Here is a 23,983-nt window from a genome sequence, read left to right on the forward strand (position 1 = left end):
AAACCAGGAGCTTCAGACAACTTGCCGAGGCAAATCTGGAAGCCAGCCAGGAGGAGATGAAGCGGTGGTACGACCAGAATGCCACTCTGGTCGAGCTTCAACCTGGACAAGAGGTGTATGTCCTGGCCCCAGTGGAACCCTGTGCCCTTCAGGATAAGTGGACAGGTCCATTCGAGGTTGTGGAGCGCAAGAGCCCAGTGACATACTTGGTGGACATGAAGACGCCCAGGAACCCTTTGAGGGTCCTACATGTCAACCGCCTCAAGCCCCACTTAAGAAGGTCCGAAGTGGGCATGTTGTTGGCAACTGATGATGGAATGGAGGAGGAGTCGGAGCCTCTTCCTGGCCTGTGAGAAAGATGGGTCAGTGGATGGAGTTAACCTCTCACCCACCCTGACCCCCGAACAACAGGAAGACTGCCGCCAGTTGCTGGGGCAGTTTCCAGATCTGTTCTCCCTGGTTCCTAGTGTCACAGATTGGTGCGTCCATGATGTGGACACAGGAGACAGCTTACCTGTGAAGCATAAGGCTTACAGAGTGACTGACAGGGTCAGGGCCTGCATCAAGGAGGAGGTCTCCAAGATGCTTGCCCTTGGGGTGGTGGAGTCTTCCAGCAGTCCTTGGTCCAGCCCCGTGGTCTTGGTCCCAAAGGCTGCTGCGCCGGGAGCCACACCTGAACTCCGGTTCTGTGTGGACTACAGAGGACTCAATTCAGTCACCAAGACTGACGCGCACCCCATCCCCAGAGCTGATGAGCTCATTGATCGGCTAGGGGCTGCCCGGTTCCTCAGCACGTTTGATTTAACGTCTGGGTACTGGCAGATCGCCTTGACCGATGGGGCAAAGGAGAGGTCACATGGTACGTCTTCCCGAACAGCCAAGGGGAATGGGGCGACTATTATCGCTGTTACAAGAGCCCGAGCAAGTCTCTGTGTAGGCAGTATCCCGGAGGGAAAAAGTGACTGCGCTGTATTATTGAATATCACTGGAACAAACACTAGCAGTTTCCTATCATCATATAACACTTACTTCATTTGTGGAAACAAAGGCTACTATAATTTGCCAATCGGATGATCTGGAATATGCTATGTGTCCTTCTTGCTTCCTTCTGTGTCTTTAGCACCAACATCTTATCACAAAGATCGCAAACTGTTTAATGACACTTCTTTGGAACGTCTCAAAAGAACTATAAATGGTGATGAAGTGGATCAAACTGACACCTCATTACAGCAGTATTTGGTTTTTAATTTGGGACTCTTTCTTCGTTGGTCCAGGCTTGAATAGCAGAAAAGTAAGACTCTTGTCCCGAGTGGTAGAGGCAGTGACTAATCAAATAGCAATGGCTCTTGGAAATATCACAGAAGAACTCCAAATTAGCAGGATTGCGGCTTTACAAAACCGGACGGTTCTAGATGCGATACTGGCTGATCGTGGTGAAGCATGTCACATCATCGGAAGTAGCTGTTGTGTGTTCATTCCTGACAACACTCCTGTCTATGACACTATTTCCAAACTACATTATATAGCTGCAGAAACACATCAGGAGTAAGGACATGGACTTTGTCAGAATGGCTTTGGGGTATGTTTTCTACTTGGGGCTGGAAAACATTGATGGTGATAGTGATTATCTTTCTCACTTGCTGTTGTTGCATTCAGTGTGCCCCTGTAATATGTGCAGCTTGTATAGCTACTTGTAACAATATCAAGCCTCCCCTAATTAAAGTTCATGAATCAAATAAACAAATAATGATGCAACTTGAAATTGATGAACTCATAAGGATTGATATACAAGATGTATATATGTACTGTAAAATGGATTAGCATAGGCTAAAATGGAAGAACTGTTGAAATATAAAATCCAATCCTTCTGGTTTTTAAATTGAGCTATGTGTCATCCATTTTACCTCTGCCCTCCTTTCTAGCCCCGGCTCTACCCTTGACACCTCACCTGCACAAACATTTGTAAAGAATCTAGATTGGGGTATTGCAGGCTATGTATACATGCAGAGTCAGCACAAAAGAACAGCCGGCGTCTGCTTGGAGTTTCCAGACAATGGTTAAGTCTTGAACAAAGTTTACACAGATAACATATTGTGTTGTGCAGCCTCAAGATGCGAAGATTGCTCAAAACACCAAGGCTGTCGATTCACACCATTACCTCGTTTGTGTGCTTTTCTCAAAGCTCTAGTTACACCATGGGGCGTCCCCGGTTTGTGATCCTTTTCTATAAAAAGCCATGTAATCATTGCGCAGCGCGACTACTTACGCAGGAGATACGCCGACACCTGACAGCCTTACATATTTATATTAAATAGGAAGGGGGCTTGGGTGAGACCATTGATGAGACACCATGGGGAGAACTGGTGAAAAGGGCTTGGAAGAGTACTAGAAATGCACGCTTCCAGCTGATTTACTTCTTTGTTTTACACAGGGCATAGCTTACTCGGAGTAAGATTCATGAATATTTTGGGGCCCGAACCGCCAGCCCGAGGTGTAACCTAGAAGATGCAGGGTTTTTACACGTTTTGGAACTGCCCGCTTCTGAGAGAGTTCTGGAGAGGGGTGACTACTAGTTTAGCAGACATGACGGAACATAACATAGCACGGACCCCAGGGTGTTGCCTCCTACATTGGTTCCCTCACACTGCCAGGAATAAGGTCACTAGCAGGTTTATATATATGGGGTTAGTGTTGGCTAAAAGGGAACTCAATAGTCATTGGAAGGCGAAAAATATCCCTAGCGTGCTAAGATGGACGGGGAACTTGTGAAGTGGGCAGACTGCGAAGGGACCTTCCGACTGCAAATGGCCCAAAGAACTGGGAACGAAAAGACATTGGAGGCGGCGAGGGCATGGGTGGCATTAGTAGAGTTATTGAAACAGCCGACTGCCAACGACGATGTAAACCCTGACGATGTAGTCCCTGCTTCAGAAGGCTGAACACTTGATTTACTGGGCGACCCTGACTGATGACCGCAAAATTGGTACCTCCAAAAGTTCACCCGAAGTAGAATTGTGAAAGAATGTTTCGAACCTTCAACTGGTTAGAATACTCTCAAAACGTGAGGCTGCCCACAAGAAACACTAATTTTCCACATTACATTAATTAGATAGTCAGAAACGTTTGAGAAAAAGGCAGAGAGGAATAGAATGTATTAAAATTACACTTCAGCTAAGCATCCCAAGTATGCCATTACTAAGGTGCAAGAACGATCCAAGAAATTAATCAAAATCAAACTAACTTGCTGTACATTTTTTTCTTGAAATCAGTCTAGTAGGAAATTAAAATTTTCAAGAAGTACTTCCTTCTTCAACTAGGTGATGCCCTACAAATATTCTATGACTTCCAAAAGTTTACCCAGAGTAGAATTGTGAAAGAAGGTTTCGAGCTGTAGCGATGAAAACAGGTAGAGAGTTTGAATTCCCAAAGTATTTTAAACTATATAACGTAAGGTAGTTAAAATGTCGGACTTCTAGTCCAACAAAAAACTGGAAGCAAGTACACTTCTGTCGAACAGAAAATGCGACAGTTTGCGTGCTAAGCATTTTGGACTTCTGAGTCCAACCCTTCTGTGACTGACTTGCCAAATAGATTTTTTCGAAGCCCTCAAGTAGGCTTTGAATGACCGTCGAGAACTGCGTCTTCATGCAGGTCACAGACACAGCGAGGAGTAAATTGTTCTGAATTTAAGAGTAATTAGATGGGTACAGCTGTAAATCACTTTTTAAGCAAAGGCAAAAGGTAATTCAAATGTTTACTCTACCAACAGCCAATGCATTTGATGTCTTGAAATACCTTGAAAGTTATTCATGAAGACAGCCTAAATAGAATCTAGCTAAAAATCATTGCAAGCATTTATTATATTCAACTCAGGTTTTGATAAATTGAATGTAATTTAGTCGGATTTGTGCTTCCTAAACATTGTTGGCAAATTGTAACAGCATTGTTTAAAATTAAATTGGCTGTGTCCAGGCACCTGAGTAGCTGTATTTTTAACTGGCGGCGGATATCCAAAGGTAAACAGCCTTTGAACAAAGTTACAGAGAAGTGGATCTTGTATCCCTTGCCTCAAAGCATCTGGACTCCTAACTGCACTAAGTGGACAGGTAAGTCCCAAAAGTCTTTAAATGCTCTAAAGCAAGGGTATCCAAACAAAAGCTGGCTACAAGATAATATCCGGCACGCAGCAAGTTTAGCATTAATAGGCGATAGAGAAATTACGCTGTTTTCTAAAGACTTGGATTCCTATGATCAAGGGGAAATGTATATCCAATTCCTTTGGAAGCCTGAGGGTGGCAGCTAACAATATTTTTGAAGCCAGATCTTTGAGAAACTCATGTTCCTAGTACAGATAGTCCATGCTGCAGACTGAGCACGTCCTTTAGAGCACACTGTATGATGTGAACTTCCTGGGATTCATTTTACAGATATGTTTGTTTTGACTCTGCCTCCAATTTGGCTCACATACATAGGCCTGTAAACAAAGAATGAAAGTGTTTCTCCTTCGACTAACAAACTTTTTCAAAAATAAAATATGTTAAGTCCAAATAACGAGCCGATTTATCTGATGAGCATTTGAAGTCCATTCCTATAATTGGTTCCTCAATCCTGAAACCTCAGTTCAGTGATATTTTGAAATTAATAAATAAGTTCCATCATTCCTATAAATTTTTTGCCTCATGTTTTGTGCTTTGTGATTTAAAACTCCAATTGCCAGAATTATGTAGAAAGGTGCAGACTGAATTTGTTTTTGTTCGACCTTTAATAATGGCTCAAGTTTATTTTGAATTTCTTTGCATTATTTTACTGAAGTTCTTTCTTGGAGTGTGTTTATATTTCTTATTGTTAGACACAAAATTGGATACATTCGTATTTCATGTAAATTTGTAATTTTTCAATCTTTAACATTAATTTTAAAAAAGGAGTAGCCTGCTTTTCTTATTTACAATTAAATATTTGTTTATTTTGTCACAGCATTTACTAATGTTTGACATTTTCATTCATATATAATTTCTCAGTTTAAGCACCTAATTGTTTCTTCGTAATTGTCATATTTCTCTTTTGTTCTGAATCACATCGTATGCTGATTACAAAAGCGATCAAAGTATACTTTATTCATTCAAATTGTATTCATTCATTTATAAAACTGATTTATTTCGGCCTGCGAATATGCGTATCTATATGATGTGGCCCTTGTACTGAAAAGTTTGGTGACTCCTGCTCTATAGGGTTAAAATATAAAGAGGAAGGTATTCCCACCTCTTTGTCGTTCTCCCCAGCCTGCCCACAGTCAGACCTCCACTAAGGAGAAACAAAGGTTAAGAACGGAATTTTAACTCTGCCAAGTCTCACAATCTGTTCAAATAAATTTTAGTGATTTGAAAGAAAAGTGCATGAACACACTTCTGCCAAGTTCACACAGAAATAACCCTTTCTTACGCAAAATTATTCATGTACTCCTGTAAGAAAAACAATGGCACTAAAATCTCCTTCATGGCCCTGATAACTTACCCATATTCTCCTGATAGTGTTCATCTAAATGAGATGCATGCAGCTATTTCACAAGATGTGCTGCAGCAATGCAGGCAAATCAGGCTTCATTAAGGCAGTTTTCCACATTATCTGCCTAAATCATATCCCAGTAAATCTCTCACTTTGCGAAGAGGCTGATTCTTACCGTTGATTTTGGAGAAATGGCATCCTTTTGAAGAGTGTGCGACCTCTGCTAAGGCCCTGCGGACAGCAGGTAATCGCAGCATGATGCTGGAAATAAAAAAAGTAAAGAGGCTTAAGCGAAACCTGAGTAAAATAGACATCTAGATATTATAAGATTAGACATGTATATATTTGATCAGCACTATAAATAGAAAACAAAGCATTGGCAAAGCCAATAGGTTGTGCCTACTCAAGATCTACTGGATTTGTCAAGGGTTTTAGACATGTAGCACAGTAGCGCCACGCCAGTGTTGACTGTGTCATAGCACTATTATTTTCAGTCATGGTACACAGTAGCACTGTCAGTGTTTTGCAGCATGGCTAAAAATAGGAAAAAACTTGGGGGGTGGGGGGAACATGCACGCTGCACAGTGGTGCTGGGCACAGCGCCACGGTTATCAACATAGGACGCTGGAGCACATGGAGCGACTAGGTTGCCCGTCTTTTTGCCGAGCTGAGAGGCGATTGCATATTCTCCTCATGAAATGTGATACGTGGAGGCAGTTAGGCAGTGGCTAATTTGTAATAAAAATAAAAAAAATTTAAAGAGTGCCGGTAAGCTCTTAGGAGCTCGTGGACGGTATAATTAAAAGTCAGTGCATTGAATACCAAGGATGGTAGTCTTAAATTGCCCTCATGCCTCATTAATGCTCTCTCTATTCCTGCTTTCTTCTCCCTTATTGATGGATTTTCTGTCTCTCTTATTGGAAAAATAAGAATCGGTCGCGCCACTGCAAATCACCAGCTCAAATTAAGCACTGTAGTAAAGAAAATTCTTTAGGCAATTATTCCAAGCGCAGTCTAAACTCATGTTCCATTTAAAAGAATTGCCTCTACGTAATTCTATTTCTATGGGCACCACTAGATGACAGCATTGACTGTTTCCCTTGCTTCTCCTAGCCTACAAAATTATTAATACCGTAGGCAGCGCTCTGAAGTTACGTGAAGGGGCATGTCAGCGCTTACAAAACTGTTAGAATAGTTAAAAATCCCATTAATGGACATGGATTTAGACTGAAAAAGATTCACATAACTCGAGGGGCTAGTTATCACCTGCTGTTGATTTTGACTGCACATCTACAACAAATAGCCACAGCTACATTCTTTTTCTAACATGATCTCCAGAAGAATGCCGAAAAAGGTGGGAGCGATAGGGTAGAGAGGGCCTGCAAATAAATGCGCTCTTGTGGAATGCTGGATTAAAAACGTTTTCACAGTAGCTCGCAAGCCTGAGACTAGAGGAAATACACTGGCCACAGATAGTAAACTGTAGTTGGTCCATGCTCCACTGCAGGGACAGAAATTAGTAGTCCAGGAGGTAGCTGGAAGCCCAAGAAGCCAGTTACCAATAAGAGGCAATGAACCAATGGCGAAGTGCAAGACAACCAATGGTAAGTAAATGGCAGGCTCTACATCCCTTTTCAGCTTTTTTAGGTCTTGCCTGCAACGGTGAATGCGCTCTCGCTTGCAAGAGATATTGTATACACAAATGGGCTGATTTTGCTTCTATTGTGGTACCTTTTAGGTTTCTCCTGGCGATCCGCTGCGCAGCAGCGTTCGCGCAGGCGAAAACTTTTGTTTACCAGTTTGGGGCTTTGTCCCGCCTCTCTGTTCCATTGGCTAGCTCCATAAATGGAGGCTAGCCATTGGAACAGAGATATGTCTGTCATTGTCCGAGGCGATTCGTGGGCGTTCCATAGAATTTTTCTCTTTTTGCCCACGTCATGCGGCGGTGGGCGGGGTTTTTTTTTCTTCCTTCGGCATCCTTCGTCACACCAGCCGGACGGCTCTCCCTGTGAGGACGCAGACCCGACCCGCTCCCTACTCCGAGCCGACTCCCGGAGGTAATTTTTTTAATTTTACTACACGTTACGTACCGGCCCCACTTGTAAATGCTCGTTATTATTGTCAGTGCATACTTTATTTACACTTACGTTCCCTTAAGGAATGTGCCAGCTCTCGGGTCCAAATACCCACTTCATTCAACACAGACCACACCGGTGACGCAGTCTGCATCCATGCTTTTTGCCCAATCCTGTTTTCGTTTCCAAAACTGATTACACATACAGGCACTAACAGAATATTGTACATTTGGGATCAGATCTTGTCCATCCCCAGAGGCACAGATCACGCGCTCTAGAGTGGCTTCTATCCCTATCTCGAGTTCACTCCCCTGGGTTCAAAGCTCTGAGTGGGTGCACTCCTCCCGCGTGGACGCTGAGAGCTCGGACGATCTATTCCACTCACAAGCCCAAGCCAGGCGAGTGCCTGTGCGGCTGGTGTAGAGTTATAGAGGCAGCTGGGTTGCATCTGACATAAGCTTACTATGAACAGCGGCTCTGGAGACTGTCACAGCATAAAGGCGCTAGAATGTACCTTGTACATATCACTTCACCGACAGCAGTACCAGCGCACCTGAATCCCTTCTCCCTGCTCCTGGGCAGAAAACAGCCAATACACAAACCGGGGCAGGAGGATGAACTTCCAGACAGGCCCCATTATGGCCGCAGGAGCAGCTGAATGGGCCGGGCGGGGCCTGTGCGGCAGCCCCCACCCAGCGCTGTGATTGTGAATGGCCCCACAGGCCGCTCGGCGGGAGGCCAATCACATACACAGTCCTCACCTGGAAGCCTCCATCAGGCCTTAGGGACATGTCCTGGCGACGAGGCTTGCATCCAGAGCTTTCAGGCACCGCATCTGACTAAAGTAAAGTGCATGTTGTGGGGAGCAGGGGCGTAGCAGAGACCCCTCCGCTGGGGAGGGGGGCCGACTCTTTAGACCCACCCCTCACAGTTCTCAAAAGGAACCCCAATACAGCGAAAGGGCAATGAATATCGTCTGTGAGATATAGGAAACTCAAGTACCTCTCTTCGCACTGAGGGGTAGGGGCAAAGGGGGGCTCATTAGTTGAATTGTAAACTACAAGAGGGTGCACAGGGTACCAGCGCCCAGGGCCAAGGGCTTCCATCTGAAGAAGAGATATAGATAACTGTAGGAGGAAAGTGGCAGCCACAGGAGCATCTGCTAGATCTGGGGATACATTTATCAGATATGTCCTTCCTGAGAGAGCATAGGTAGTTCTGCCTTATTCACATTTTTGGCGCATTTCTGTTATAGTATTTTCTTTTTTATGTAGCCGCTAGACGAGGGATGGGGGCATACGACAGTTTGTTGACTCCAATAAGAACCGATACGTAAATACCAGTTGTCTAAATCTATTGATAGGCATGGGTCCATTATTAAGGAGGCCTGCAGCCTCAGTAGCGCTCCTTGGATGGTGTAAGTGCGTGTTTAGCTGGGAAGCATTCTGTGAAGAGCTGTGCCTGACAATGACACTGCCTGCCTTAAATCGAGCAGGCGGCCGGGGCTCGTCCTGGGAGTCATGGAACACGCGGATGCTGTGGAGTTGAGTCAGTGGGATGCCTCCAGAGGTAGGCTACGGGGCGGCAATAGTGAGACATCTCATATTGACTTTTCAATAATGTAGGACCGCTGATAGCCCTGGCTCACCGCACTGGCCCTGGCCTTCCTTTCGCGCCTAGAAGGGTATGCTGAGCTGTCATTGTTGTGTCACTCCACAGCCACCAGTGCTCAGCGCCAGCAGAGTCGCACGAGTATTTAGGGCGCTGAAACACAGCTGTTATATTAAGCAAAATAAATAAAATTGTGTGCTCATGAACCACACCTGGTATATTAAGCAATATAAATAAAACTGTGTGCCCGAGCGTTCAAATGAAAGGCTTCTTTAAAACACTCAACCAATCACAACTCGATTTGCACACCACTGACATAAGTACACACTTGTTGTGATTCTTTTATTTCACCTCATGCCTTTGTCGTACACCTCTCTAAACTCCCTCTTTATATGTAATTCATGTTCGCGTTCATCACTATCTCCCACTTTCTGTTATGTTGGGTTTCTCTTAATCGTTCTTCCTCTTGTCTGCCTTTCTATCTCTTTCTCCGAATCAGTCTGGTGAGAAATTAAGTCTGATTCCCAAAATTAAATCAGTGTTTTCTTGCACAGAGTAAACACTGTGTCCTGCTCCTACCACAAGACTGCATTCTCCCCGTATTTGGAGAATCTGGCAGATTTGATCTTGTTTGCAGACAATGACACCCCCACCCCCCCTCCAATTTACCACTAGTGCACTGCAGGCTTGCATCGCCACACCAGTGCAAAGCATGTGCACAGGTTAGCTGACATAGCAATGAATAGGTTTGCACTGTTGGCGTATGGTAAACATTTTGCATAGCTCACTACGCGCAAATATCGATTTTGCACTAGTTAGTCCTGAGAAGCTTTCGTTAAAAGTGTTATTTTATTGGTGCAAACGTACTCGCGGTCTTATCCCCGCACCCTGTATCCTGCTGCACATTCTTTTCTGACGGACAGGACTGCAGGGCATTTGCAGTCGTGTGCTCTGGCAGTAGCTGGAAGCAGATGCGCGGTTTGAGCATCCAGAACTGACGCCTCTGCTGATCCTCGACAACCACGTAGAAGCAGATGCGATTGAGCGCTTGTGTCTTAGTGCGCGTGAATTAGAATACTATGGCACGTGGTGCCCGACCCGTCTATGCCATCCTAGTGTTACCCAGAGGCGAGGCTTGGGGCAGCAGGTGCAGTGACACCGGGGTACAAAGGATACTGATTTTTACTGTATTTTATGTTTCAGACATGTTGCAAAAACATTTAAGTCAGAGGGCAGGATTTTCATACAAGAGCCACTCAATTAAGATCTTTATTTCATATTGGGCCCTTAGGTTACAGAAACAGAAGATATGTTCCCTCAGAGCGTCATCCTTCATTTAACTGTCTGTCTCCTAGCTATACCCTCACATAACATACTAATACCATTCATACTAATATCATTCACTCTCAGCATTTCTGACACCAACTTAGACATCCAGGAAACGGGGAATCACAGAATACTACTGATGGGTATCTGCCCAATGCCACAAGATCAATGTTGACTAGTGAAAGCCTTCTGCAAAGTGCGAATCCTTTAATGAAACTTTTCTATAACGTTTAAATTTTACATCAGCGAGTTCAAATGTCGACATTGCTGATTAATACAATGCACTACATAATTAGATCAGCGTCGTCCCCTCAAACTTCCCAAAACTATTGATTTAGGGAACATCAGGAAGTAGTACATTAGAAAAAAAAACAACTCATGAACACCGAAACCCTGAACCCTTTATTTCTTTCCCTCTCAAAGCTTCCGTCGGTCAGGGGGGTGGTAAGGACGGGAAAACAAGATGTTTAAACTTTATTTTGAATCAAGCATCATGGTACAACAATAGCTCTAATTAATTTGTCGGTCTGTATAAACGGTCTTCCAAAATGTATGCAGAAAAAAAAGTCGGCCACTTAACCAAGTCCTACACATCCCAACCACGAGCTCTGCTAAACCATACCTCTGTAATTAGTTTCATACTTTTGCATGTAAAATGTGTAGAAATTGTTGCCATGAACCACGTAAAAGCTGCATTATTTCTCAGAAAAAGTGAAGACCTCCAGACGAGACAACTACAACCCTCAAGTGAACTAATGCAGGTGCATAAAATACACTGACTAGACATATCGACTGCACACTCCAACAAGCATTGCTATAGACAATAGGTCTCGCCTTTAGAACCTTATAGGTATTTTTCCTACTTTGCATTTCATGGTTTGCTTTTAATTACCCCAGGGTACCTCGTGTTAAGGTAGTTTTCGTGTGGTGCGTTAGATTGCCTTGTGTCTTAGCCTGTTTGGAATTGTCTTGCTTTTTGTGCTGAAATGTGAGGCATATATTACTTTGGTTTATTTTCTGTTTGTTTCCCTTTTGGTGCCCTGCTTTGTCGTGTGTTGTCTTAGTTTGCCATGTGTTGCTTTGTTTAAAGTCTTGTCGTAGGTTCTCTTGTGTTGTTTTACTGACCCCATTAGTTGTCTGTGTTTGCCGTGTTGCTTTATTCAAGGCCTGCAATACCTTAGGTTGCCCTGTGTTCCCTTAGCTTGACTTGTTGCTCTACTTTTCTAAGTGATGTCTTTCATCGCGCAGTTTCTTTGGAAAGCAATGGCGATGATGGGATTTCGAATCAAGTTTATTCAGGCGATACAAAAAATGTATAATAATCCTAGGACTGTTGTATCTGTCAATGGAAGCCTAACTAAGGATATTGCCGTCTCCAGGGGAACTCGCCAGGGGTGCCCTTGCTCGCCATTGCTCTTTGCAATATATACAGATTCTTTTATTCGCTATTTGGAGAAAAACAAATATATATAACCCCCATTATATCACAGGGGTATCCGACAAAAACATTAGCATACGCTGATGATATTGCTATAGTTACCGCAGATCCCACAGTAGCAATGCTGATCCTTGAGGCCGAGGCCAGGAAATTTGGGCTGGTCTCTGGCTACGCGCTTAATCAAGGAAAGACACAAATTGTCCTGAACCAAAAAATTGTGATGGATGATCCTAGGGTGGTGAAGGGAGCGACATACTTGGGTGTCACAATTTCTTCAAAGTTAGAGGAAGTTGTGGACATAAATCTTAAGCCAATGCTGAATACGATACAAAAGGATCTACGACGGTTAGACAACCTTCACCTGTCCATTTTTGGAAGAGCAAATGCAATTAAAATGGTGTACTTTCCTAAAATATTATATTTATTTAGGGCAGTTTGTCTAGAGTTTTCTAATCAGTGGTTTACAGTAATGGAACATACTTTTTCTAGATTTATATGGTCATACGCTCAACCCCGATGGGCATATAAATATCTTACCCTTCCTAAGGACAGAGGCGGGTTGGCACTTCCCAATTTAAAGAGATATTACTGGTCATGTGTATTACTCTACAGTAAGCAATTATTACAAGGGGGGAGCAAAACAGAGGTACATACCGCTTCAATCTTTCAGCTATTGGTGGGGAATTCCTGTTATGGCTATTTTTGGAGACACATACACGACAGTTACCACAAAAAGGTCAAATTCAAGACTTTATAGTTGTTGTAAGGTTTGGAAGGCTGTAAAAAAAGTACTAGGAATAGGATGATTCTCATATTACACTCCGGTACTAAACAACCCAATTCTTCCACCAACAATCTTTAAAGATAACTGCGTTAATAAATGGTACAATTTAGGAATGACACAATTAGGGGATTTTTATACTAACCAGGGGATTAAATCTTTTGATGCTCTGAAGGGAGAATTTGGTTTAGACTGGTGGGATTTTTTTAAATATCTTCAAATTAGGGACTTCCTAATTCACAAATCTGGAGCAAGGACACTCAGGGAAGAATCTACTGTAGTAGAGGCAATTATACATTCTAAGAAAAACATACAATAGGTGGAGTTTATGTGTCATTACTGGACAGGTTCCCTGACGATTTAGATAAAACGGCAACGAGGTGGCAAAGTAAACTTAAGATCTCTAAAGAAGGATTCTTATACTCTTATCAGCTAGCTCAAACCATTCTTATTTCTACCAAACTCCAGGCACAATTTTACAAAACTTGTTTTTTTCTTTACTATACACCCGATAAGATTGCAAAATGGCGAACCGGTAAGGGGACTTGCTGCCCGAGATGCAACCTATCTAAAGCAGACTGCATCCATAGCTTTGCCTCTTGCCCGGTGTTAACACCTTTAATGCAAAATATAGAGAGGTTTTTAACTTTTGTTCTTCACAGAAAGGTCGCCTTGTCACCAGAGGTAATGGTACTTGGGGCGGAAGATTCAGATAATCTTGAGAGCGGTCACCATTTTATGTTTGTTGCTATGGCCGTTTGGAGGCTATGTCTAGCCTCGGCTTGGCTAGACCCGCTACCGCCCACTTTTCAACAGTGGCTAGCCAGGCTTTTAGCTGTGCACAATATCAAGATAGCTATATATAAGAGGAAAGGCAGATGGCGACGCGAAAGGGGCATGAAAATCTGGACTCCTCTCACACTGGCGAGATCTACAAAACTGATTTATTATCAATGCTGTAATATATTTATGTTATTGCTTTAATTGGTTTTTCGTGATGCTTGGAATACATTTTGTAAATTCTCTATAATGTATATTTAAATATGACATATACCTGTCCAGGGGGGGGGGGAATAAATATGTTAAAATCAATAAAAACATTAAAAAAAAAAATGTATGCAGAAAAAAAAGTCGCCCACTTAACCAAGTCCTACACATCCCAACCACGAGCTCCGCTAAACCATACCTCTGTAATTAGTTTCATACTAAAGTCTTGTCGTAGGTTCTCTTGTGTTGTTTTACTGTCTCAGACCCTGAAGAATCAAAGACGCAAGCACAAATTATGCTAAATAAATTCAAATAAAGAGGATATCCCAACGAGGTGCTACAAAGAGCTCTAGAAAGAGCAGAATCCAAAGATAGAAAAACTTTACTTTCTTCGCAAAAAAGCAAAAAGGCTAACAGAACCACATGTGTAAGTAAATATTCCACAGTTAGCCAACAGTTCAAGAAAATCATCAAAAGACATTGGCGAATATTACAAACCGAACCTGATTTTAACAATATATTCATTGATGAACCACTGTTTGCATTCTCCAGAGCTAAAAACATAGGAGAAATCATCAAGAAACCTACAGACGTGAAACTCCAAACAACATTCAAAGGAACCATCCCATGTAAAAACTGCAGCAATTGTAATAACATTATGGAAGGCAACACCATCACCCATCCCATGAGAGGAAACAAGATCAAGTTACGAGTTAATGGCACATGCGACACCAAAAATATTATATACATGATGAAATGCCCATGTGGCAAAGCCTATGTTGGACAGACAGAACGCAAATTCAAAACCAGGCTAACCGAACACAAAAGTAACATAAGAACTAAAGTGTTAAAATCAGCTGTCGCCACCCATTTCATTGAACACAACCACCAAATCAACCAAATCAAAGCAGGTATATTGGAAGTAGTGGAAAAAAATGAAGAAACAGACAACAGAAAAGCCTTGTTAAAACGTGAAAACCACTGGATATACTATTTACAGACTCTACGCCCACATGGGATTAATGAACGGACAGAATTTAGTTGCTATTTGTAATTTGTGTTTTCGTGACATACATTAAGTATTGGTATAGTGCTGTGCATCACACCGTTATTCTAAATATGTGGATAACAGATACATTAACCACCTTATGATATCTTAACCACATAGACACTGAAAACTTGCTCAGTATATTATTCCATAGCCTGGCCCTTTAATGGAGTCGCGCGTAACTTTAAATCTTAGCCCATCCCATACACGTCACACGCCGACAGTGCCGCGGTGAGAGCAGTCGTCCTCAGCGCGGTTTGAATCCCGACAACAGTGTACCCCCGGTAAGAACTTCTATTGCGCGTAAATGCATTCATGCTGAAGTTAAACTTGAACGCGTATAGCCTAAACACGCGAGCGCCGCATAGTAAAAACCCAGGGGAGTTCATTAGTTAACGCGTCAACTTCAGTTACGTTAGTCTAAAGCCTTACTCGGCATTGCGGAACATTGGTTTGAGATCATATGCGACAGACCCAGATGCATACACTAGAAATTTAGTAACAACTTAGCGCCTAATCAAGGGCTACATTGTATCTACTACTACCAGAGTCAGATATTATTAATACGCATGAGCATATTTTGTTATTTACATTGTATGCTATTCACCAGGTTTTAGTTAGATAAATGTCTTATTGTTTGTTTGTTTTTATACTGTGCATTGAACTACACTTACCATATAGTGATGGATACAACCTTTGTTTCACAGATTTCCCTGATGAAGGCCCCCTGGCCGAAATGCATTTTTTACTTATTTGAAAAATAAGTCGGATGTAGTATACACTTGTTGAATATATACAATCTCAGATTGAAAAAAAAAAAATCGATGAAACCTATAAATGACAATCTCAATGAGTATGAATAAAATACCTAAGAGAGTTGAAAAAGAAAACAGACTTCGTTGAAAACTTTATTGTTCATAAACTTTGCTGACAAAGTCAGCACACATCAGTCAGTGCCCTATGGGACACTTGCACTTTATAGTGCCAGCGCAATCCTTTGTTATTTCATATACTCTCGAGTGGGGAGTATCCATAGGAGCACGACCTACGCCTTAAAATAAGGAAAAACCCAGTGCAGTGCACAGCCACCATCCACAGTTGTTTTACTGACTCCATTAGTTGTGTGTGTTTGCCGTGTTGCTTTATTCAAGGCCTGCAATGCCTTAGGTTGCCCAGTGTTCCCTTAACTTGACTTGTTGCTCTACTTTTCTAAGTGATGTCTTTCATCGCTCAGTTCTTTCTGTGCCATATGCGAGAGATTAAGCTATTGACATTGTAAATGACAATGCCATTTATTTATCTGTTTTCAAAACCAACACATAAATAAAAAAATTGTCATTTACAATGCCAATAGCTCTAACTTTGGCAAAGGCGAGACCGTTGCATTGTAAATGCTTGTTAGGTCTTGTCTCCACTAGCGCATGCGCTAGCACGAAGCGAGAGCTTATGTAGGCACTTCCGAAATGCTCAGAAAAAGCGGATCTGACAACGCATGTGCAACGGGCGCGCGCTCACCGTTTGGCAGCCTGTGGCCACTGACAACAGGAAAGCGCTTTGATCTTTATCACTCCCCTCTCCCACTCCCTACTCCCACTTGCTTCTGCTGAGCCTCACAAAGTGTTTGCATCTCAGCCACAGACTTCCTGGCTCGCACGCATTACGTTAAAAAAACATTTTACATTCACACGGAGCCTTTTCTATGCAATTTCAAAGGTTTCCTACTCTGTACAACTACCATTGCTGAGTGTGTTGCGTGCTTCTCTTTTGAAGGAATTGTGCTTTAGGTTATTAATTGTTTTCTGTTCCTTGGCTAAATCGGCTTTTAATTCTGATGGAAGGGCTATTTTCCCCGTTTGGAACGTACCGTGTACTTTTCTTCCAAAGGATTGTGCTTTCTTTTACAATTTATTGTGCGTTCCTTGGCATAAATTGCTTTTATTTTGGATGGAAGGGCTTTTGTTTTCCTGTTTGGGACGGACCGTGTGTTTCTCTCACGAAGGAATTGTGCTTTGTTTTACGAAGTGTTTTCCGTTTCTTGGCTAAAACTGGTTTTATTTTTTGTTTCATTGTAGACGATTCTGTGAATGTCTTAAAAAGACTGTAATAGAGAAGTTGGCAGTAAAAAAACTGTGCTTTTTATGCAGCTCTCCCATTGAAAGTGCTTGGCTGTTTTATCCCGAACGTCACCACCAACACCCCCACCACCACGTCCACCACCACCACCACTTCCACCACCACCACCACTTCCACCACCACCACCACTTCCACCACCACCACCACTTCCATCACCACCACCACCACAACCACCACTTCCACAACCACCACGTCCACAACCACCACGTCCACAACCACCACGTCCACAACCACCACGTCCACGTCCACAACCACCACGTCCACAACCACCACGTTCACCACATCCACCACCACGTCCAACACCACCACGTCCAACACCACCACCACAACATCCACCACCACCCCACTACCACCAACACGTCTACCAACACCACATCCACCAACACCACGTCCACCAACACCACGTCCACCAACACCACGTCCACCATGTCCACCACTACCGCATCTACCACCACTACATCCACCACCACCACATCCACCACCACGTACAACACCACCACGTCCAACACCACCACAACATCCACCACCCACCCCACTACCACGTCCAACACCACCACGTCCACCACCACCACATGTCTCTGTCTCGCTATCTGTGTCACCGTCTCGCTATCTGTGTCTCTCTCTCCAGGCGCAACTGTCCAAATTCTGAATGTTCTCACGTTGGCAACACGAAACAGGAAGCTTCCCAAAAGACCCTTTAAAAGTCAGCTGCAAAAGCGCTTACAGCTGACTTTTAAAGGGCCTTTTGGGAAGCTTTCCGACGGTGCTGTGTGTGAAATCACAGAGGCCAGCAGTAAACACAGATGATGGCTGTAGGAGCATTTAATAGGTATTCACTAAGTATGTTCCTGCGGTCATCTTTTGTGTTCACTGCTGGCCCCACTTGAAACGTAACAAGCATTTACAATGCAATGGTTTGAGTTGGAGTTTTAAATTATTTTTAAAGCGCGCGTACACCTGGCGGTTTCATGGCGCTACAGTATACCGAGTCCTTAAAAAACAGAACGGGGAGTGACAGTGGGGAGCTTATTGAGGGAAAGCTTTAGAAAATAGAAAGGTTTTTAACCCCTTTCTGAAGAGAGAGTATTGGGGAGAGCATCTGAGATGGGGTGGGAGAGAGTTCCAGAGAGTGGGTGCCAGTGTGGAAAATTTAGAGCCCCCCCATTTTTTCCGGCGAAAGCGGGGAACTATCAAAAGATGTTGAGAAGAAGAGCGGAGTTCCCTGGCGGGGGCATAAGCATTGATCGCTGAAGAGATGAAAGCAGGAGCGGAGCCTTGCTGAGCCTGGAAAGTGAGGCAACCCACCTTAAACTGGGAGCGCTCACGAATGGGGAGCCAGTGCAAGGATTTTAGGAGGGGGGTAACGTGATTGGATTTGGACAGATTGTGAACCAAGCGGGCGGCTTGGTTCTGTACAAGCTGTAGTCGTCGTATACTATAGGCTGGCATGCCGTGGTATAGGGCATTGCCATAGTCAATCGAGAGACGACCATAGCTAGTACAATTAGTTTTAGGGCAGTGAAGGAGAAGAAGCGGGAGACCTTGCGAATAGTGCGGAGAGAGAGAGAAAAGAAGAAGAAACCACTGAGCTCACCTGGGAGTGCAAAGTGAGTTGGTCGTTAAGTTTGATACCAAGCGTTTTGACAGAGGAGGAAGGGGATGGAGGGGGCCCAAGGGAGGAGGGACAAAAAAGGGGGGGACCAGGGATTGGAGCAACCACCTGTCAAAACCAGCTCCGTTTTATCTGGGTTTAGTTTCAGGTGGTTGATATTCATCCAGTCCCGGATAAAGAGCATGGTAGATTGGAAATTGGATATAGAGTCAGAAGATTAAGAACGAGAGAAGATGAGCTGGAGGTCATCCGCATAATTGTATACGGAGACCTCCCTTTGCTGAAGGGCAAAGATGAGGGGGGCTATGTACAAATTGAATAGTAGTGGGGAAAGGGAAGAACCCTGGGGGACACCGCATAGGACCTTCCGTGGTTCGGCCGAGAAGTCGCCCAGGCGCACCGCTTGGGTGCGATCACTCAGGAAGGAGGACAGCCAAACCAAGGCCGAGCCACCGCCGCCCGCCGCCATGACACGGGATAGTATGATGGAATGGTCCACCGTGTCAAAGGCGGCGGACAAATCGAGTAGGATCAAGGCCTGGGGGATGTTTGTGTTCAATCCTTCTCTGAGGTCGTCAAGTACCGATAGCACTACAGGCTCGGTGGAATGAGCTGGGCGAAATCCGGCCTGACGGGGGGCTAAAACTCGGTTTTCTTCCACGTAGGTGGTGAGTGCTCTAGTCACGTGTCGCTCCAGAACTTTCCCAAGGAAGGGGAGTAAAGAAATGGGGCGATAGTTGGCGGGAGCAGAAAGGTCCGCGGCAGGTTTTTTTAAGAATAGGGAGGATAATAGCATTTTTAAGAGTAGGGGTAACTACGCCCTGAGACAGGGAGCAGTTAAGAAAAGTGAGCGGGGGTAGCAGGCAGTTGGTGAAAATGTGACAGAGAATATGGGCAGGAGACGGGTCAAGTGGGGACCCGGATTTAACCAGAGGGAGAAGGGAGAGAAGGGATTCTTCCGTTAGGAGAGGAAATGAGTAAAGACAAGCCTCAGAGGGAAGGCAGGGGAGATTAAGGAAGGAGGAGGAAGGGGGGAATGTTTGCTCTGATTTTTGCGATTTTATCCAGGAAATAGGTATTCAAGGAGTCGCATAAGGATTGTGACGGGGAAGGTTTGAGGGTGGTTCTGTCGGAGTAAGCTAGTTTGTTAACAATAGAGAAAATGTCTCTAGGCTTATTCTCAGCGACTAGGACTTTGGAGGAAAAGTAGTCCGTTTTGGTGGTTAGAATGGATTTTTTGTAATGTGACAGAAGGGAGGTGTAGCGGGATTTGAGGATAGGGCAATATGGTCGTCTCCAGACTCGTTCGGCGTGATGGACGGTAAGCTTTAGCGCCTTCAGTTCCTCGTTGAACCAGTGATTGGAATCGTTCGTACGTCTAGAGGAGACTCGCCTGAGCGGGGCGAAAGAGTCACAGCCTGATGTTAGCCAAGAATTGATGGAATTGGCTTGTTCTGAAATGGACTGACCAGATAGGTCAGGGCTGGAAGAGGAAAGAGGTAGCTAAAGAGGCCACATCGACCCGGCCCCAGGAGCGTACCCAGATATTTTTGGGATGCGAGGGTTTGGTGGGTGGGCTAATTTGTGAGGAAAAAGAGATCAGGGAGTGGTCAGACCAGGGGCAGGGGGAAATGGATAAAGACGCAATGGGGCAGTTGAGGGACCAGATCTGGTCAAGGATGTGTCCCTGAGTGTGCGTAGGAGAAAGGACATGTGAAATAAAGTTGAGAGAGCGTAGAGTATCGGAAAATTCTTTAGAGGTGGAACATTCCGCTGGATCAGAGGGCCAAAAGTTGAATTCACCCAGCACCATGTCGGAGGAGCTGTTAATCGCTAGGGTGGCCACAAGCTCTTGAAACCTGGCAAGGTAGGTTTGGGAGGGTTGGGGGAGCGGTACATAAGCAGACAGGTGAGGGGTATATTAAAGGAGAGAGATCGAACAACTAAGAAATCGGAGGTACCGATAGAAGGAAAGTCAAGAGGCTGAAATGGAAAATCCTTCCGAGCGATCAGGGCGACGCCCCCGCCCGGTCTGCCAGAAGGCCGATCAGCACGGAGAGCGTAGTAGGTGGCGGGGAGGGCTGCCAATAGGGCAGGGAGGGAACTATCACGGAACCATGTCTCCGTAAGGAACAAGAGATCAGGTTTGTGAAGATCAAGTAGAACAGAAAGTTCATGGTAGTGCTTGACTGCAGAGTGCGTATTCAGATAGTAAATAGAGAGAGAGGTACGTGTGGGTCCGGCTGGGGAATCGAGGCAGGAGATGGGGGGGAGGGGGAAGGAGTGAGTCGGGCGGGAAGAAAGGGTGGGGAGGTAAAGGCTGTAAGTCCCAAACTTTTGATACGGTTGATCACATGGGCGTCAATTTGCCAAGGGCCTTGGAGACCGTGAAGTTGCGCCGATGAGTATTGTTGCAGTCGGGCGTGGTAGGGTGGCCTAGGCCCTGGGCGCGTTCGGTCGCAGACTAGCGCAGACGGGCGTGCCCGCTGCGCGTCCTGAAGTTGCACATTTTTTATATGTGCAGAGGGACGGTTAGGGGGGGGCGTGGCCTTGAAAAGGGGCGTGGCCCGCGGCCTCGCCGGTGATGGCGGCGGGGTGTTTGGCTTTTCTGAAGGTCCCGTGTCAGCGCTAAATCCGCTGCTCGGTTAAAGAATGGAGCGTGGTGTGGCCCCTGAGTATGGTAGCGAGAAAAAGATCAGGTAGGTTTAAAAGCAACACAATTTTAAAACAATTACAAGTTTAGTGCACTCCCGGCTTTCCGCCTCAGGAGCAGTGGTATCTAACGGTGCTCGCAGTCAGCGCCGTTAAATAGTGTGGGCGGGGGGCGTGGCCTCGAAAAGGGGCGTGGCCCCTTGGTCTCGTCCTTGTTAAAGTTAGAGCTATTGGCATTGCTCATTATTTGCTTTTAAAATATATAAATAAATGGCATTGTTATTTACAATGCCAATAGCTTAATCTCTCGCAAATGTGAGACCTATTGCATTTGCACCCACACACACAGAGCCACACACAGAGCCACACACACGCACACACACAGAGCCACACGCTCCCACAAACACAGAGCCACCCACACACACAGAGCCACACGCACCCACACACACAGAGCCACATGCACCCACACAGCTCTCTGCCCAGTAACGCCCTAGGGAACAGAGGCACGAAAACCCGTATCACAAGCAGGGCACAGAGGCAGGGGCAGGAGAGCAAGCACAAGCAACGAGGGGGCAGCAAGCACAAGCAAAGAGGGGGCAAGGGGGCACAGAGACACAAAAACCGGATCACAAGCTGGGCACAGAGGCACAACAAGCAACGAGGGAGCAGGGGCAGGAGAGCAAGCACAAGCAACGAGGGGGCAGTAAAAAGGTGCCAAATTATTCATAACTTCAGTTTTAGAGAAAACCCAAAAAGAAGTCTCAAATCTATTTAGGAGTCGCAGACATTTCAAATTGAAATTCAAAAGGTCTAAATCAGACCCTACTTTGACCAAAAGGGCCGGGGGATGCTTATAACAGGGCCTAACAACCACTAATATGGGCGGAAGGAGGAAATAGATAAGCAGCAGGTTACCTACCTGAGTATCCAGAACAGAGGAAGGTGTAAAACGTGCTCGAAGTGTCAATCCAGACGTCAGTAGAAAATAAATAAACTGAAAGGCCAAGGTTATAAAAGGCGGTCAGATAGGGAAAGCGAGGAAGAACCGAAAATGCACATATCTAGAGAGATTTTTTTCCTTCTTTTCCGACATTACAAGCCTATGAGGACCTCCCTAATGACTCACCAGATCGTAGTAGGCAGTGTTATTCAAGTGTTTTTTTCTAGGAGGTTTTCTCTGTTCGGGACGTTCTTCCAGATGGGTTAAGTACAAGGTTAGGAAACAGGCCTCAACACCTTTCTGGGTACAGATCTGAGAAAGGATAAACACATAAGGTACACACATAGGTATCCTAATTTCCTCGTATGATCTTTTAGCACAGCCAGGCTATTGTAAATGAGAACAGGCACATATCTAGATGAGGGAAAGATAGGCGATCTCGAGGAGGATATGGTAAACTCGTGAGTCCAGAAGAAGAGTATGCTTTCAGCCCTGTCCCAGGAGAGGGAAATCAATTCTGGAATATAACACAAAACGGGCCCTCATTTTAATAACTATTTATAAGTAAAGGGTAAATAAGAAATATACGGCCGGGAATAAGGCACGGATGTCAGCACCATGCCGGTTATACGACAGACGCACTGGGCATATCTTAGGTCAGGCAAAGGGCGGGTATTTGCCCTTTTACCAGGGGTTACCGTGAGTAAAAAACTCTGGTTTCACAAACGACCCGGGGCTCACTAAAGTGAGAATTTAAAGTTATTTGGTGTACCTATACAGGAAAGGTCGAAGGGCGCAAGCGAATACATATAGCTGCACGTCAGCAGTTTGTTAATCGCACCGTGCCGTCACGCCCATTCTAAAGCATAAAACGAACGGTCACTCAGGCCACCCCCTCGGGCTGATTTATAGAGGCGATGCGGGTAGGGGAGGGGCGGAAGGCAATAGGAAAGGAAGGAATTGACGGAAGGGTTGGGAACGGGGTGGGGGAGAGAAAAGAGGGGGGAAAAAAGAGGGTAGGGGAGGAAAAAAGATTTGCGCACAATCCTATATTCGATACGGGAGCGCTCACAGCCAGAAGCCCAATTCAGCTTCATTTACCTGCATCTTCCTGGGAAGACACAACGGAGCCAGCGGCCCGACAATAACTATTCTGCTTCTCAACAACTCGCGAGAGAAAACGGGCGCTTTTTAAAGGTCCTGCGAGGTCCAAAATGATCTGGAGCCGCCCAACAGGGGGAGGAGCTTAAATGCGGACGTCAGGAAGGGGAGATTTAAAAGGGGAAAAGGCCAGAACCAAGCCGGGGACTACATGTCATATCGTATATGTGATCAATAACATACACGTCTCTTCCCTCAATGGGGGACACGCCTGAGTCACATTGTCCAAAAACACTCCAGAAAATGGAAACCAATTCACTCGGGAATCAGAGAATACGTAGAGGGCACAGTTCTGAGGAGTCACAAGCCACGCCCAAGCTAGGAAAGTTAATAAACAGGACATATGGAGAGAAGAGAGCGGCACTGGTCACAGAAAGACATGCTAGCGATCAACACGCCATTCACGAGGCCCTCATTACGTAACAAGAAAAGCGAGACATTGTCTGCTCACGCTGCCTGCACGCGCCAGTCGGCCCTCTGATTGGTTAATTAGGAACACCAATCAGGGAGCTGACTTGAGCGTGCAGGCAGCGTGATGAGGGGCGTGCTCTCTCCCGATGACGTCAGGGAGAGAAAGAACAGCCAAAACACACCCCTCTATCCCAAAAAGACGGGGCTTGATCAGAGTGACACCCCTCTCCTCCAATGGCTGGCCTCCGTTTAGAAAGCCAGCCAATGGAGAAGAAGAGGGGTGGGTTCAAGCCCCACTCTAGGAAA

At 45.0% G+C, this 23,983-nt stretch overlaps 1 protein-coding gene across 2 annotated transcripts in view; it reads right to left on the reverse strand.

Annotated features, from left to right (window-relative positions):
* NDUFS1 (NADH:ubiquinone oxidoreductase core subunit S1) overlaps positions 1 to 23,983 on the reverse strand; it is a 657,173-nt gene that overhangs the window by 625,236 nt on the left and 7,954 nt on the right. Inside the window, exons 1-2 of one of the 2 annotated variants that reach the window (XM_086955309.1) lie at positions 22,292 to 22,410; positions 5,678 to 5,763 (exon numbers count right to left, since the gene is read on the reverse strand). In XM_086955309.1, the coding sequence (XP_086811435.1) occupies positions 5,678 to 5,759 (82 nt within the window). In that variant the 5' untranslated portion in view covers positions 5,760 to 5,763; positions 22,292 to 22,410. Of the gene's footprint in view, positions 1 to 5,677; positions 5,764 to 22,291; positions 22,411 to 23,983 lie in introns of those variants that run through there. The other variant, XM_086955308.1, reaches the window with a different exon arrangement.

Source organism: Lissotriton vulgaris, chromosome 2_1, assembly GCF_964263255.1.
Source record: "Lissotriton vulgaris chromosome 2_1, aLisVul1.2, whole genome shotgun sequence".
Classification (NCBI taxonomy): domain Eukaryota; kingdom Metazoa; phylum Chordata; class Amphibia; order Caudata; family Salamandridae; genus Lissotriton; species Lissotriton vulgaris.